The 14357-nt window shown below is 40.2% G+C and overlaps 1 protein-coding gene across 1 annotated transcript in view; it reads left to right on the top strand.

Annotated features, from left to right (window-relative positions):
• Positions 1 to 14357, top strand: part of ADGRL4 (adhesion G protein-coupled receptor L4) — a 658778-nt gene that overhangs the window by 268031 nt on the left and 376390 nt on the right. The window contains exon 3 of the mRNA XM_086954235.1: positions 2929 to 3078. Within this exon, the coding sequence (XP_086810361.1) occupies positions 2929 to 3078 (150 nt within the window). The remainder of the gene's footprint in view (positions 1 to 2928; positions 3079 to 14357) is intronic.

The raw sequence follows: 14357 nt of genomic DNA, 5'->3' as shown, positions 1-14357 counted from the left end.
TTCATCTGTGGCCAGGGCAGGAAAGGGAGGAACTGTGTGCACTTCAGAGCCCTTCTTTGAAGTCTCCCCCACTTCAAAGACACCACTAGGAATAAGAACTGGGCCTCTGACCCCACCAAATCAGTGCACATCTTGAACTGTGAATAACCTGCCAGGAAGAAGGACTGCTGTACTGCTGAAGGAATACTTTGTTTCACTTAACTGCTGAAGGACTGCCACTATGCAGGACTGCTGCTCCGGAAGAACTTATTTTCTGTGTGCTGCCCTGCCTGCTGCCTGCTGCCCTGTCTGCCTGAGTGAGAAGGACTGAACCTACACCACTTGAGCCCAGAGTGCCTTCTGTTCTGCAGTGTCAGGGACATTAAAGATTGCCTGCAACTCACAACCCAGCACCTGGACTCTCCCAACTGTGAGTCCTACCTTGCAAAGTGGTGCCTATCCAGTCTTTCTCCCTTGGAAGGGGGCTTTCCTGTGCTGCAGCATCAAAATCCATGCATTACCTGTCAGAACCAACATATTCTTCTTGATGCCTACACACCGCCACTTTGAGGACACCACAAATACTGTACACATTTACTCTTTAGTTAAACCTGCCTGTGCCAAGCTACCAGCGAGTGAGCACAGGTTAATTTAGGGAGTGTATCTGTCTTACCCTGACTAGGATTGTGGTCCCTACTTCTACTGGGTGCATACCTCTGCCAACTAAAGAAACAATTTCTGACATTTGTACATAGCAAAAATATTTGGATACATTGTTTATATACATTGCTTGTGAACAGATTCTATGAAAGATGGTACATAGGATTTTTATGAAACCTATACATTAAAATACAGTCAAGAAGGAAGTACAGTGACTACATTCTTAAGGGATTGTGGGGAAAAGAATAATGCAAGTAACGGCATGGCCAATACCATAATGTTGGGTTGAGGATAATGTATTTTTAGTCAATAACAAGCGTTTTGCTTTTAATGTTGTTGTTTCTTTTTTTGTTTTAGTTTTTTTAATAAAGTGCACATTCTACGCTCCTGAAAACAGGCATTTTTATGATTGAATGCACTGAATAAATGAAAGAATTGTGAAATATTTCAAATAGAGTGTGTTAAATTCCAATACATTGCCAAAGAAAATAGACATTGCGTTAAAATTAAAATTGTATGCATGATTTAAAAGCGTACGATATATATCTTCTAAACTCTTCTTTAACATGAAGCCTGTCAAGTGAAAAGAAGGTTATATTTTTACAACATATGCGGCTCAAGAGACAAAAGATTGCTGTATTAATAAAAAGCAAATCTCAAGTAACTGTTTCAGCTGCCCATCTTAAGATCACATTTGCATCTGTGATGTCACCTCTTTAGATCATGCTGCGAAATACACATTAGGCATTCACACATTCTAATTTTCTCATAAGTTTTCATATTTTCTCACTGCAACATCTGTATGTATGTAGTATTTCTAAACTGCGAACCTAGCCAAAAGACATTGGGAATGCTGAACTGGGTCAAATACAGGCATAAAGTCAATGAGTGAAAGTAAAGGTAGCTGGTTTGTGGACTATTAACGCATTGTGAAGTAGTGCCCTTTAAAGAGGTGTATCTTCAACTCTTTCCTAAATTGGAGGAGTGTCAGGGCAGTCCTAATTGAGGCAGTGATGGTATTACAGTTCATGGATGCTTAGATAGAAAAGACCTGCTGCTTTGGTTTTTTTCCCCTTTTTTACACTTCTTAGGCTTATGGGCCCATATTTATGAAGTTTTACGTTGTCCTTGTGTCACACAGGCAGACGCATGGACAAAAAAAGGTTTCAGCAATATTTACAAAGCTACCCACGGCCTGATTTACATGGCCTTCCATGGCTTTGTAAAGAAATGTAACTGAAGGCATCTGCCTGTGCTGCGTTACTTGCATTTCAACTTGGGAGGCATTACATTGGTGGAGCATGGGTGCTCCCATGCATCTACTAATGAATGTTGGCACATTTCCAGATTTACAAAGACTTGTAAGTCTGGGAATGCATCAAAATGCTACTCCATGTGAGGTGTAACTAGAAGAAATATCGAAGAAATATCTTACTTTTCTTCTAGGTATTTCCTTTTTCTATATGTGCTGTATCCTGCAGCACACATAGAAGAAGGAAAAGGCTCCTAAGGCTTGTTTTTATGCAGGAAGGCGCCCCTTCCTCCACAAAAACAATTGTGCCTGTAATGCAGACACCCTTGCAGTATGGTGCAAGGGAAACTGTATTGGGGCTAGGTTGCACACAGTGCACCAGCGCAAGAAGAGAACAGAAATGCTCCATGTCTTTTTACATATAGAGCATTTCTGCTCTCCCCCTTTCACGCAATGCAACTTTGTTTGCCGCCCTGCGTTGCATGAAAATATGGCCCATGGTGGCTTGATTGTGGATGTGCTGAGAACCACCAGAGGTGGTGTGCTTCTTTGCAGGAAAATTGGGGTGATGGTTGTGATGGCTTTGTAAATGTTGCAGCTGGTTTTGAAAATGGAGCAGACTGAACAGGTGAACCAATGGAGTTCCATTAGGATAAGGGTGACATGATCATATTCCTTCAGGCTGTGAATAAGACGTCTATGGCCTGGCAATTCCTTCATTACACATCCTAAAAGACATTTAAGTAAGTGAGTGCAGAAGTTGAAATTTGTATTTGTAAACTCTTAGAACTATAGGTATCGTTAATTCGCAAATAGTATAATCTATTTGAATTGTTCTGTGCTACATAACATGCACTTCAGGACATTCTCTTGTAATTTCCTTTTGATGGTAGTCCTTTTGGTTGCAAAAAGTTAATGCTAGAAATTCTTGAATGTATCTATACCAAGCATAGGATTTTAACTTTGATTGTGAACGGCACTGCTTTAGAGTTCATGTATGAGAGTCGTTAATTGTACTATTTTTTTTGTCTTAATAGATGATGATGAATGTGTAAATGCTACCCAGATATGTGGTGAGAATGCCAATTGTACAAATACACTTGGTAGCTATTACTGCATGTGTTCTGATGGCTTTAAATCCAGTGGCAATCCTGCTTTCACCACTAATGATGGAACTGCATGTGAAGGTAAGTGACAAAAAGAAATATAAACGACTTTAGATTTATTGTTATGCATTTTATGAAATATGATTAAGAAAACAGCAGCCTCAAATGAAAGCAATTGTTAACATTATATTTTGTTTGCTCCTCACAAAATGAGTAATATTACATGAAATTGTTGTTACAAACATCTCACATTTTTCAGTTAGCATTCGATCAACAACAAGCCTGGAAAACATCTCCTATGAAACCGTGCCACTTAATGTGAACAGTTGTGTCTCAAACATACACTGACTGATAATATCAGTATTAATAATAATCAATCAGTACTTGTAGAGCATGATAAACAATTGAAAACACTCTATGAAAATGTTGTCCCAGAACAGCAATCAACGCGAAAGAACCTTAAGGAGCCAAGAGGTACTTGAATGACCTTAAACATCAGAATCACACATGCTCAGAAAGTAAAGTGAAAGGAGAAATCTCCAGTGCTTGCAAATAAAAGATTCTCACAGTCACATGCCCAAGAATGCATAAAAGGTCATAGCACCAATAAGCTTCGTGGACAAAGCAGGTTGCCTTGCATTCTTTTCCCTAAAAGTTTAAAGATATTCTAGGCGCATCTTTTCCATGTCTTGGTAGCATTTTATTGTCTGCCAATCATCTGAGGGAGTCTTTTAGGGAAGGATGCGATCTCAGGAAGAGTAGCCTCCATTGCCTGAGTATTTTTCCACCTAATAGAGAACTGTTGGTAAACCTGATCCTCCAAATTTGTAGCAATATTCCATGTCAACTAACCCTAAGGGTGTGACCATCTAACTTGGCCAGATAATTGTCCAGCATTTGTGAGGAATAAAATAATGGATAAAGGCAACCTGTTCCTTATCAGGTGTAATCTCTCCCTCTGATGGTTGAGAGATACACCTTAGTGGGAGGTGTGTAAGACATTGTTCAGAGGTATATGTTTGTTGAGAGCTGTGAGGAAGTGAGTGTATCATCCAATGTTGCCTAGATATTTGCTAGAGGTTCACAATCCTCATAATTGGTTTAGGAGAAATATTGCTGCCCAGCACTGAAGGGGCCGTCTTGAAGATGTCAAAGAGGGAGAAACAATGTCCTGCTACTCGGCTAGTCCCTGCTCCTCCTCCTCCTTTTGCTGTCAAGCAGTGCTGGATGGTGACATTGTTCCTTGTAGGAACATTAGATTCTTTGGATTGCCCATTATCCGCTGCCTGAAGATGATTCAGCATCAGGGGAAGAAGATGGACAAGCTACCATGGCTGCTTAGCTACCAATCCTCAGAAGTAACTTAGGAGGAACATTTCTACCCAGCCATGAAGTGGCCTTCTTGAAGATTTAGTCACATGTAAGTTTGTCTTTGTGAATAGATCCCAGTGTTCGAACCTTATTGAACATTTTCAATGTGCTTATCGTCTATGTTTATATTATTGATGGTGACCTGAATTATGCTCTTAATCGATGAAGGGTGTTATACATGTCTTCATTGAAGTATGTTCATACTTAACTAAACTATTCAGGAGCAATGCATTTCTTTTAGATGCACTACAGTTTGCACTACAGTTTCTAAAAGATGTATGTTGGCCACTAGTTTATGGAATCATCTTTCAATTACATTACAACTTTCCTTCAGTTGCACTGAACAACTGCAACCTCTGGCATTTGGAATGGTTTATTTGAGCAGATTGAGAGATTAAAGCAGAGATGCTTAGACTAATAAAGGCATTTCTGCTAAAGGAAAAGGGTCTGCTATTACAGGAGTGCTTTGAGCAATCTGCAACTACAACATGGTGATGAATTAATGTTCAGGTTGATCTCAATCACTGGTAAACACTCAAGGATGCATTTCAGCCCATAATGTTTCCTCATCCTACCACTGTAGAAAAAGGCCACCCTTATTAAAATCAGTACTGGCCCTGCTCCTCATGAAAATAGTGGGTCCTGAAGCAGTATCAATGCTGATTTGATTATGGCTGGGTCTAATCTGAGGTGGCATGGTGGACAAAAAACAATAGATTGGGATGCAGCCCGACCAATTACTAGTGGCTGAGATTATTTCAAGCATCCCACCAATCACTTTTTTTATTACCGCTTTGCATTGCTCTACTTCAAGGGTGCATTTTATTGGTGGTACATTAGTGTTCTAATGCAATTACAAAAACTACCCATGTTTTCTTCCCCAAAAAATGTTTCTACCAACAAAACCAGACAGGGTTTTGCAACAAAAATACACCACTTTGTAGCAAGCGAAAAAAGGAGGAATTCATTTTTTCCTCCTAACGTTTCCCACTTTGTGTGTGTTCTGCACTGTACACTTTACAGCACATATCCCAAAGTGGGAAAAGTTTTAAAGTTTGTATAAGCAAAGCATTTTGTACTGACTGGAAAGATACTCTTCAAACGCAAAACATATGCTAGAAATGGTGCAAACACTTTGCACTATTGAGCTAAGGTGTGTGTGGGCTAGGCAGCCTCCCTTTTCTTCTAGTAGAAATGGTGCTTACTTGCTCAATCCCTTCCATGCAACATAGTGTAGAAAATTAGGTTGCTGCGCTGTGCTGAGTGATACTTTTGTAATTCTGGGTTTCAGTTTGCTCGCCTAATGTACAGGTGGGTTGTGGTATTCCATTACCTGATGTCATCTGGAACCTTCCCATGTCACTCAGTAGAGTGTTAGTAATCTTGGAATGTTTTCCCTTGACTGGGGACTGTTACTGCTTGACTGATGATGGAGACATCTCTTGCTACCTGTGTTTGTTAAGCTGTTCTTCCTACGAATAAACCTGCTTGAACCTAATTCCTGTGTAGTTTGGTTTACTACACAATTATTGGCGACGTTGGGAGCAGTGGATTTTCGAAGACAGCGTTCACTCATTTTCTGTGTTTCCTGTTTCAGGCAAAATTTGATTTTGCCGACTGAAAAGAACAATTTCTCTCTTTCTGCGGTGAGAAGCTTCAGTCATCACCCTTCAGAACGAATTTTGAACATTTCGTCTCAAACGTGAGTCAGCTTACTGGATTTTTTTTGCTTCTGCTTTGTGCCTCTACCTTGCACATTCAGCATTTCTCAATCTATTCCCTACTTCTCGACCGCATTCATCGAGCGGTTTTCAGCTTCTATATTTCGTATATTTTATTTTTGTTTTGTCTGACATTACTGTGCTCGTCTAGTTTTGGGAGTCAAGACTTTGAAAATAAACAATTAAGAACTCACCTCGAGCCCTTCTCTCGAGCTTCTTCCTCGAGCTTCCCGGAGTCCGTTTCAAGCCTTGCGTTGCATTCTGGGATAGGAGCGTCATCGCGCATGTCATCGCGCACAATTGCACGTTCAGTGCGGCCATCTTGATGCAGTCTGAAGTATTTAATTCGTGTTGTCCTTGATTTCGACGAGCAATTTCCTATTTTCAGTCCCGGAATAAAAAACCTTTCTGAAGTTTAATTTTATTAAAAATACTTCCGGATATCAATCGTTCTGCTGCAATTTATTTTCAGTTTAAATACTTTTCTGCAATTATTTTTTTTTTAAACAGTGACTTGTACTTTTCCTCGAAACTATACACTGCAAATTTTCGCCATTCTGCAAATTTTCACGGTGATTTGCACACCTTTTAAAAAAAAAAGAATATAGAGTTGTTTTCTTCTATTTATACTGTTCTAGAATTTAGTTATTGTGTGCTAACATTAAACTTTATTTACAGGATGTCTAACATTGCAGCACCACCTCATTTTCTTCAGGTTGCAGGCGATCCGCCTATAAAATGGGATCTTTGGTTTCCCATGTTTATTGCATACGTGGATGTTCTAGAAAAGGAGGATTGTTCAGCAAAAAAAAAAAACTTGCTCTTCTAAGACATTGTCTTGGTGGTGCAGGAATAAAAGAATTTGATAATCTCCCACCTTTGGAGGATGCTGGTGACATGGATGTGTTTAACAAAGCTTCTAAGCAAATGAAGATTCGTTTTGGTAGAAGGATAAATACTGTGATGTAAAGATTCAAATCCTATTCTCGTGAACAGAAACCGGATGAAACAATTGAGGATTACGTTGCGGCTCTACGTTCACTTGCCTGCACTTGTTCTTTCGAAACTATATCATACGAACAAGTTCTCAGGGACCAAATCATGATGAAAACAAAAAGTAAAAAGATCCAAGAAAGGCTTTGGTTGGGTACTGAGACTACTCTTGCTGCAGTAGTGAACATAGCTAAGGGTATAGAACATTCTGAAATATTTGTATCTGAAATTAGAGGGAAAAATCTGAAGACACAGGTTCCTGAGGTTGAAGTAGCCATTGTTAAAAGTCATACCAGTCATCCTACTTCGAACACTCTTAACATTAAATCTACCTTTAAGAAAGAATATGTAAGAAATGCTAGCGATAATAAGAGTTTTACTAAGAAAAGTACAATATTTTGCTATAGATGTGGTTGTGCCAACCATGTTGGCAACTACAAAGGTTGTCCTGCCTGGGATAAAATCTGCATCAAATGCAAAAAGAAAGGACATTTTGGTAATGTGTGCAGATCTGGTCAGAGAATTTATTATATCTCCCCTGAAGAAGAAGAAGTTCTTAATAGTCTGAACTGCATACTTTCTGTTGATGAGTGTATTCAAAATAATTTTCCTTCTTTTACAATTTTTATGGATGACAAACCTATTGAAATTCCTGTGCATGGTACACCATTATTGGTAAGAATATTTTCGAACAATTGTGGCATCAGAGGGAACTCTTAAGTCCAGACATATATCCTGGTGGGTACACGGGACGAAAGATTGCATTAGAGGGTTTCTTTTGGGCCAAGTTGTCTTTTAAGAACTGGGATATCAGAGCAAAGGTTTATGTTGCTACCAAGGGTGTTTCTATTCTTGGTTGGCCTCATCAACGTGCCTTAGGGATCAAGTTGGATCCAAATTCTGTCCCACCAGTTTATGTTGACGAACCCCGGTTTGAAAAACATATTACTGACTCGTTAGTAAACTTGACCTTAAATGCATCTAGCAATACTGATTTCACTAAGAGTGTACTTAAGGATTTTCCTGAAATTTTGAATGACAAACTGGGAAAATATATTGGTTTCAAACACAAAATTGTGTTAAATGATAATGCTGTTCCTGTCAGGCATAGGGTAAGAAATGTTCCTCTAGCCTATAGATCCAAATTAAAAGAAATCCTAGACGACTTAGTCAAAAGGAATATAATAGAGCCAATTGAATCTTCCCCTTGGGTTTCGCCCATTGTGATTTCACTTAAGAGTTCAGGCGAACTTCGCTTATGTGCGGATCTGCGCAGTCTTAATAAGGAAATATGGATAGATAAACATCCTTTGCCAAACATACATGAGTTGATTGCTGCATTGTCAGGTGCTACTGTGTTTTCCCCAATTGATTTGGCTAGTGCCTACCACCAAGTGGAATTAGTTGAAGACTCAAGGAAATTAACTGCTTTTGTCACCCCGGAGGGTATGTTTCAATACTTACGCATGCCTTTCTGGTTGGCAAGTGCAGCCTCCGTCTTCCAGCGCCTTATGAAAGAATTATTGACAGACTTCAATGGGGCTATAGCTTTCCAGGATGACATTTTGATTTTTGGGAAAGACTATGCTGAACATGATGAAAACTAAGCTTGTGTTTTGGGGAAAGTTCGATCTAAGGGTCTTACTCTGAAATATAACAAATGCAAATTCAGACAAGACAAGGTTGAGTACCTTGGACATGAAATATCAAAGTATGGAATCAAACCCAAAGTTAACCATGTCCAAAATATTGTTAATGCACCTTCTCCCAATTCAAAGGAACAGTTACTTTCTTTTTTAGGATTGACTGAATTCTATGGTAAATTTGTAAAAAATTATTCTGATATTGTGCATCCTTTGAGGATTCTTTTAAAAAAAATGCAAAATTTGAGTGGGGCAAAGAACAAGAGAATTCCTTTGAAATTTTGAAACGCAAAATTGTTGAAGCCCCATTTTTGAAACCCTACTCAGTCGGTAAGGAATGTATCGTTTACGTTGATGCAAGCAATGTTGGCTTAGGAGCTGTGTTAATGCAAAAGGATAAATCTGGTGAGTTTGTTGTTTCGTATGCTTCTCGAGCTCTACGTGACGCTGAAAAGAACTACTCAACTATTGAGAGAGAATTGCTTGCTTGCACTTGGGCTTCTCAGCATTTCAGACAATTTTTGTGGGGGACAAAATTCTCTTTGAGAACTGATCATAAGCCTCTGATCACCAGGTTAGCTGCAGGTGGTGGAAGAGTTCTTACTGCTCGTTTAGCGAGGCTAGCAGCCAAATTACAGGAATACCGTTGTGAAGTTGTGTACATTCCAGGACGTCTAAATGTTCATGCGGATTGCATGTCACGTTTTCCAGCAAGTGTAGATGTAGGTGACAGCGTTGATTGTGATGTTGCGTACTCGTTTGCAGATATTAACATAACTTCAGATCAAGAGAGTTCTTTGATTCTTTCAGAGAAGGATTGGTCAGAAGCTATGGAGAATGACGTTATTTTGAATCAAGTTAAGCAATTTTTGATTAGAGGTTGGCCTGAAGAAAGGAAGCTTTCTGGTGAGTTGGGATCGCTTTATAAAGTCAAGGATGATTTAATGTTATGTCAAGACATCATTGTCAGATCAGATAAAATCATACCTCCCACAAGTTTAAGAGAAACAATTTGCAAGTTGGCACATGAAGGGCACATGGGCATGTCCACCACAAAAAGAAGGATCAGGGAACACTACTGGTGGCCTGGTATTGATGCCATGGTAGATAGTTGGGTCAGGAATTGTTCCCCATGCTCTTTGAGTGACAAATCTGTGAAGAGTATGTCTGTTGATATTACTCCTATTGAGTACGCTAATGGTCCCTGGCGAAGGTTAGCAATTGACATTATTGGACCTTTCAGTTATCAGTCTGGTAAGGAAATGTTTGCATTAATTCTAATTGACTACTTCTTTAAGTGGCCTGAATTAAAAATTGTTGAGAAAACTTCCTCAGAGCAGGTAATTGATTTTCTTGACGAGATATTTGCTAGGGAAGGTTTACCGGAGGAACTTATCTCAGACAATGGCCCACAGTTCATTAGCAACGAGTTCGAGGATTTTCTCAGAAATTGTGGTATTGTTCACAAAAGAACTTCAAATTATTTTCCGCAAGCCAACGGCCAAGTTGAGAGGTTCATCAGAGTCATCAAAGAATCTTGCCAATTGCCTGTAAAAAGTGGTTTGTAGTGGAAGAAAGCGCTTCAAGCAACCTTATTAACTTATCGGTTGTCTCCCAATTCAGTCACTGGTCTGTCCCCTTTTGAGTTATTACGAGGGAGGAAACCAGGTTCTCGTCTTTTACCCTGGTGGTTAAAAGGTAATTCTCCCTACGAGGTAGATTTTAAGGAATTGAGGGATAACATTGGAAAATACCAGGTAAGAATGATTCAACATTCTGCTAAAAAGAAGTATAATACTTGCAGTGTAAAGGTTGGTGATCGAGTTCGTGTAAAAATTGGTGGTTTGTTTCACAAGAAAGTTTCTAGATGGTCTGATCCTGTCAAAGTAATTGAAATTTTTAGCAAGGCTGTCAGAGTTGAAGGGGGGAAGATATGGAATTTGAGAAGGATTTCTTTATGCAAGCCCTTTGTTGCCCCTTTCTCTCAAAAAACTACTCTTCCAGAGAAACTTGTCTCAGACCATAATCCAGATGGTTTCTCTGGTATGCATGAGGTTTATGACAATCTAGAAAAGGTGACTGTAAATAATTCTGATGTTGTGATTAACTCTGATGTTCGACCTGTTCCGTGTGTCGCAAAAGACAACCAATCAAATGTAGTGTGTGAAGATATTCCTTTAAGACGCAGTGAGCGCGTGAAATGTGCTCCTTCAAAGCTTAAACATTATATTAGAACTTAAATTCTTATTGTATTATCTTGTTTCTGTTAAGGTTTTAGTTTTTTTTTTGTTGGTTTTTTTTTGTTTTTTTTAAAGGGGGGGAGGTGTGTGGTATTCCATTACCTGATGTCATCTGGAACCTTCCCATGTCACTCAGTAGAGTGTTAGTAATCTTGGAATGTTTTCCCTTGACTGGGGACTGTTACTGCTTGACTGATGATGGAGACATCTCTTGCTACCTGTGTTTGTTAAGCTGTTCTTCCTACGAACAAACCTGCTTGAACCTACTTCCTGTGTAGTTTGGTTTACTACATGGGTGAAGCAGAGAGTTTCCACCAACAAAGCCTAATGTGGATTCCCCCTTGGAGATCCTTGCACTGGAAGTCCACACACTGGGTTGGCAGAGTAACTATCACAGGAATTCCATCAATAGGCAACTATGTGTAGCTCCCTCCCCAGCCTAGATACTTATAAATGAATATGCTTAATGCAGGGCTTAGTATTACACATCTTTATTCCTGTGAGTGTAACTGCGAAATTCATCAGGAACAAAAGGTCACTCAATCACAAGATACTACATCTTCCCTTGTTAAATGATTTTTTTTACAGACTTGTAGGTGTATGTATGTATGTATGTATATATACATATATATTATACATATATATATATATATTGGAGTCACGCTTGGTTGTCGTACATTTGGAGAGCACTCGGACATCAATGTGTGTTCCAAGCAAAACACTTTATTGATACGGCAGGAAGACACCAGCTTGCTCCTTTCACGGTCCCCACATAAAACGCCGACACGTTTCGAGATAGTCCTCTTCTTCATGGGCAAATGGTGCAAAAGGCACCTCCGGTCACTCCCCTCTTAAAAGCGCTCACCGTAGCATACCAGCTGATCGGTTGCCACGTGAGCACCTAACAAGCCAATATGAGTAATGTAGTGCCGTTTTTGAATAAACATGCCAATGTTCCGCTGTTTACAGAGCCCCCAGATGGGCTACGGCAAGATGAAAAATCCTCCTCAATCCCTCGCCGATATGCCCCATGTAGAGGCAGATGAATATCGACCTCTGGGGCCCCCAGGTTCTCGGGATTGTGCTCTCTGACGGCACGATCGCCGTCATGACATTGGAGCTCACGCTTGGTTGTCGTACATTTGGAGAGCACTCCATTACACCTCTGTTAGGAATGCAAACCATTTTGATGCAATGCCAGGATTACTGACCTTTGTAAATTTTGATTGTGTCAGAATTAAAAGGTGGATGCATGGGAATGCCCAGGTTCACTCATGAAATGTCATCTCAATGTAGAGTAGGGCAAGGCAACTGTTTATGTTTTACCTTCCGTTACTCTAGGTCTACTAAGCCATGCTAAGCAATGTAGGTTGCATGTCTAAATAAATCTAATTTAAGTGCCTGCATCACCTTGCATGATGAAAGAGCAATGCAAGCCCTTAAGAAATTTGCCCCTGGGTGCATACAATCAGGGCTCCACCATGGTCTACCTCAAATCACACTTTAGTCTTGGTCTACTCGTTGTAAGAATGGTGCTTTCGGATGACACATTCATGCCTGGCACCAGCTAGTTAGTGGGTGACTACTAGGCACTCCCTAGCCATTAAGATACATTTTCATATGATCAAACATACACACATTTTCAGAAGTTCATGTTTACCCTACTGCAAACAATTCCACAGTGCTACTCATTGATCACAATCCAAGATGGGGATCTCTATCTGTGCGGAGGCTATGTGCCCTCTAGATGTGTGGCCAGAGCAATTAGCAGTCTCCTCCTCGTTGGTCACTCAAAACTGATTTTGGCGGAAGCTTTCCTACTTCCAGGTTTGGTGCCAGCCTGATTTTTGGAACAATGGTTGGGGCCTTACTTGGGTACCCTTGTATTTGCTTGTGAAAGATAGACCCCATTGAAGTTAATTAAGTTTCAGGGCCCACCACATCATTTCCCCACTCCCAGGCCATTGTCCCTGCTCAGGGAGCAGTTTTCACAGATCTGTCACACCTCATTGAGGCCTAGACCAATCTGGACAGTTGCCAGAGAGGTAATGCAAATTAGCGTTTAGCAGCTGAAGCCAGGGTGAAGGAAAGTTTTAAAACTTACATCTCTCATATATTTAATACAAATCTGATTTCATTGTTATAATGGATTGTAATCAAATATTAAAATAATACTGTTATTGATGTCTGTAGCTGGTAGAGGTCTAAAGTTATGAATTAAAGAGTATAGTCTATACTTTGACATCTCATTTGTGCCAGATAGGGCCTGACCAGTGACAAAGTGATTTTGAGCTTATTCCGTGGGAGGGAGTGCAATTTCTTATATGACACATGTTTTACTTTTCATTATTGGGTACCCTACTTCATAGTCATCATGGTGTGCTTAGGGGTGACTTATTTATTATTTAAAATCAGGTTTTCTTACCTGTCAAAATGGTGTTTTGGGCATGTCTGTACAGAACTGTTCAAGCTGCTGCTGCAGGCTCTACAGGGCGGGCCTGAAGTCATGTATTCATAGACACTGTAGTGTATGGCACAATAGATGCAGCAGTCCACAGGTACACACAAAAGGTTATGGGAGAATGTGTGAAAAACTTTTAACTACTGGCAATTGCTTATGATAGCATATCTAAACATCATTCTTTTCCCCACTATGCCCCACTATTACACATACCTATATGCAGTTTAGCCTTGACTCTGCTACAGTAGGCACAGTCTAGCAAGAACTAACAAACCAGTTCCTCACTGAACAGAAACATACGCGACCCAAGACTGGTTCACCCTGTTTGGGGCTCTTCAGTGGGGTGTAGCTTAATTCCAGTGGCACACTGAGTAAGGGACTCACAATGAGCATTTCCATGGCCACTTAGGGAGTTACATTAAACACACAAAAAGTGATAGGAGGATCTTACAATACTTCTAACCACTGGCAATTGCTTGGGGTAGCAATAAAACCCATCAGTCTTTTTCCCACCATGCCACCTCAGATTACACCCAGCTATATGGAAATAACTTGACCCTGTTCCAATAGGAACAGTTGACCCTGAACTGCCAAGCCAGGTCCTCCCTGAAACAAAACACAAGTGACCCAAGACAGTGTTTTCTCTGCATGGGGATCTTCAGTCGAGTGTAACTAGGATCAAGTGACACAGTAAGCAGGGACCCACGTTTGGGCATACCCTTGGCCACTCGGGCATTACATTAAGCACACAAAAGGGGATGGGAGGATGCTTGCATTATGCTAAACCATTTTCAGTTGCTCAGGGTAACATTCCAACCCATTGTTCTTTTGCCCGCCATGCCACCGCAGATTAATCCAATCTATAGTTAAATTAATCTAGACCCTTCTCCAATAGGAACAGATCAACCCAAACTGCCAGCTAGGTCCTCTC

This window comes from Lissotriton vulgaris, chromosome 1_1 (genome assembly GCF_964263255.1).
Source record: "Lissotriton vulgaris chromosome 1_1, aLisVul1.2, whole genome shotgun sequence".
NCBI lineage: Eukaryota > Metazoa > Chordata > Amphibia > Caudata > Salamandridae > Lissotriton > Lissotriton vulgaris.
This window is presented reverse-complemented; position numbering and strand designations above follow the sequence as displayed.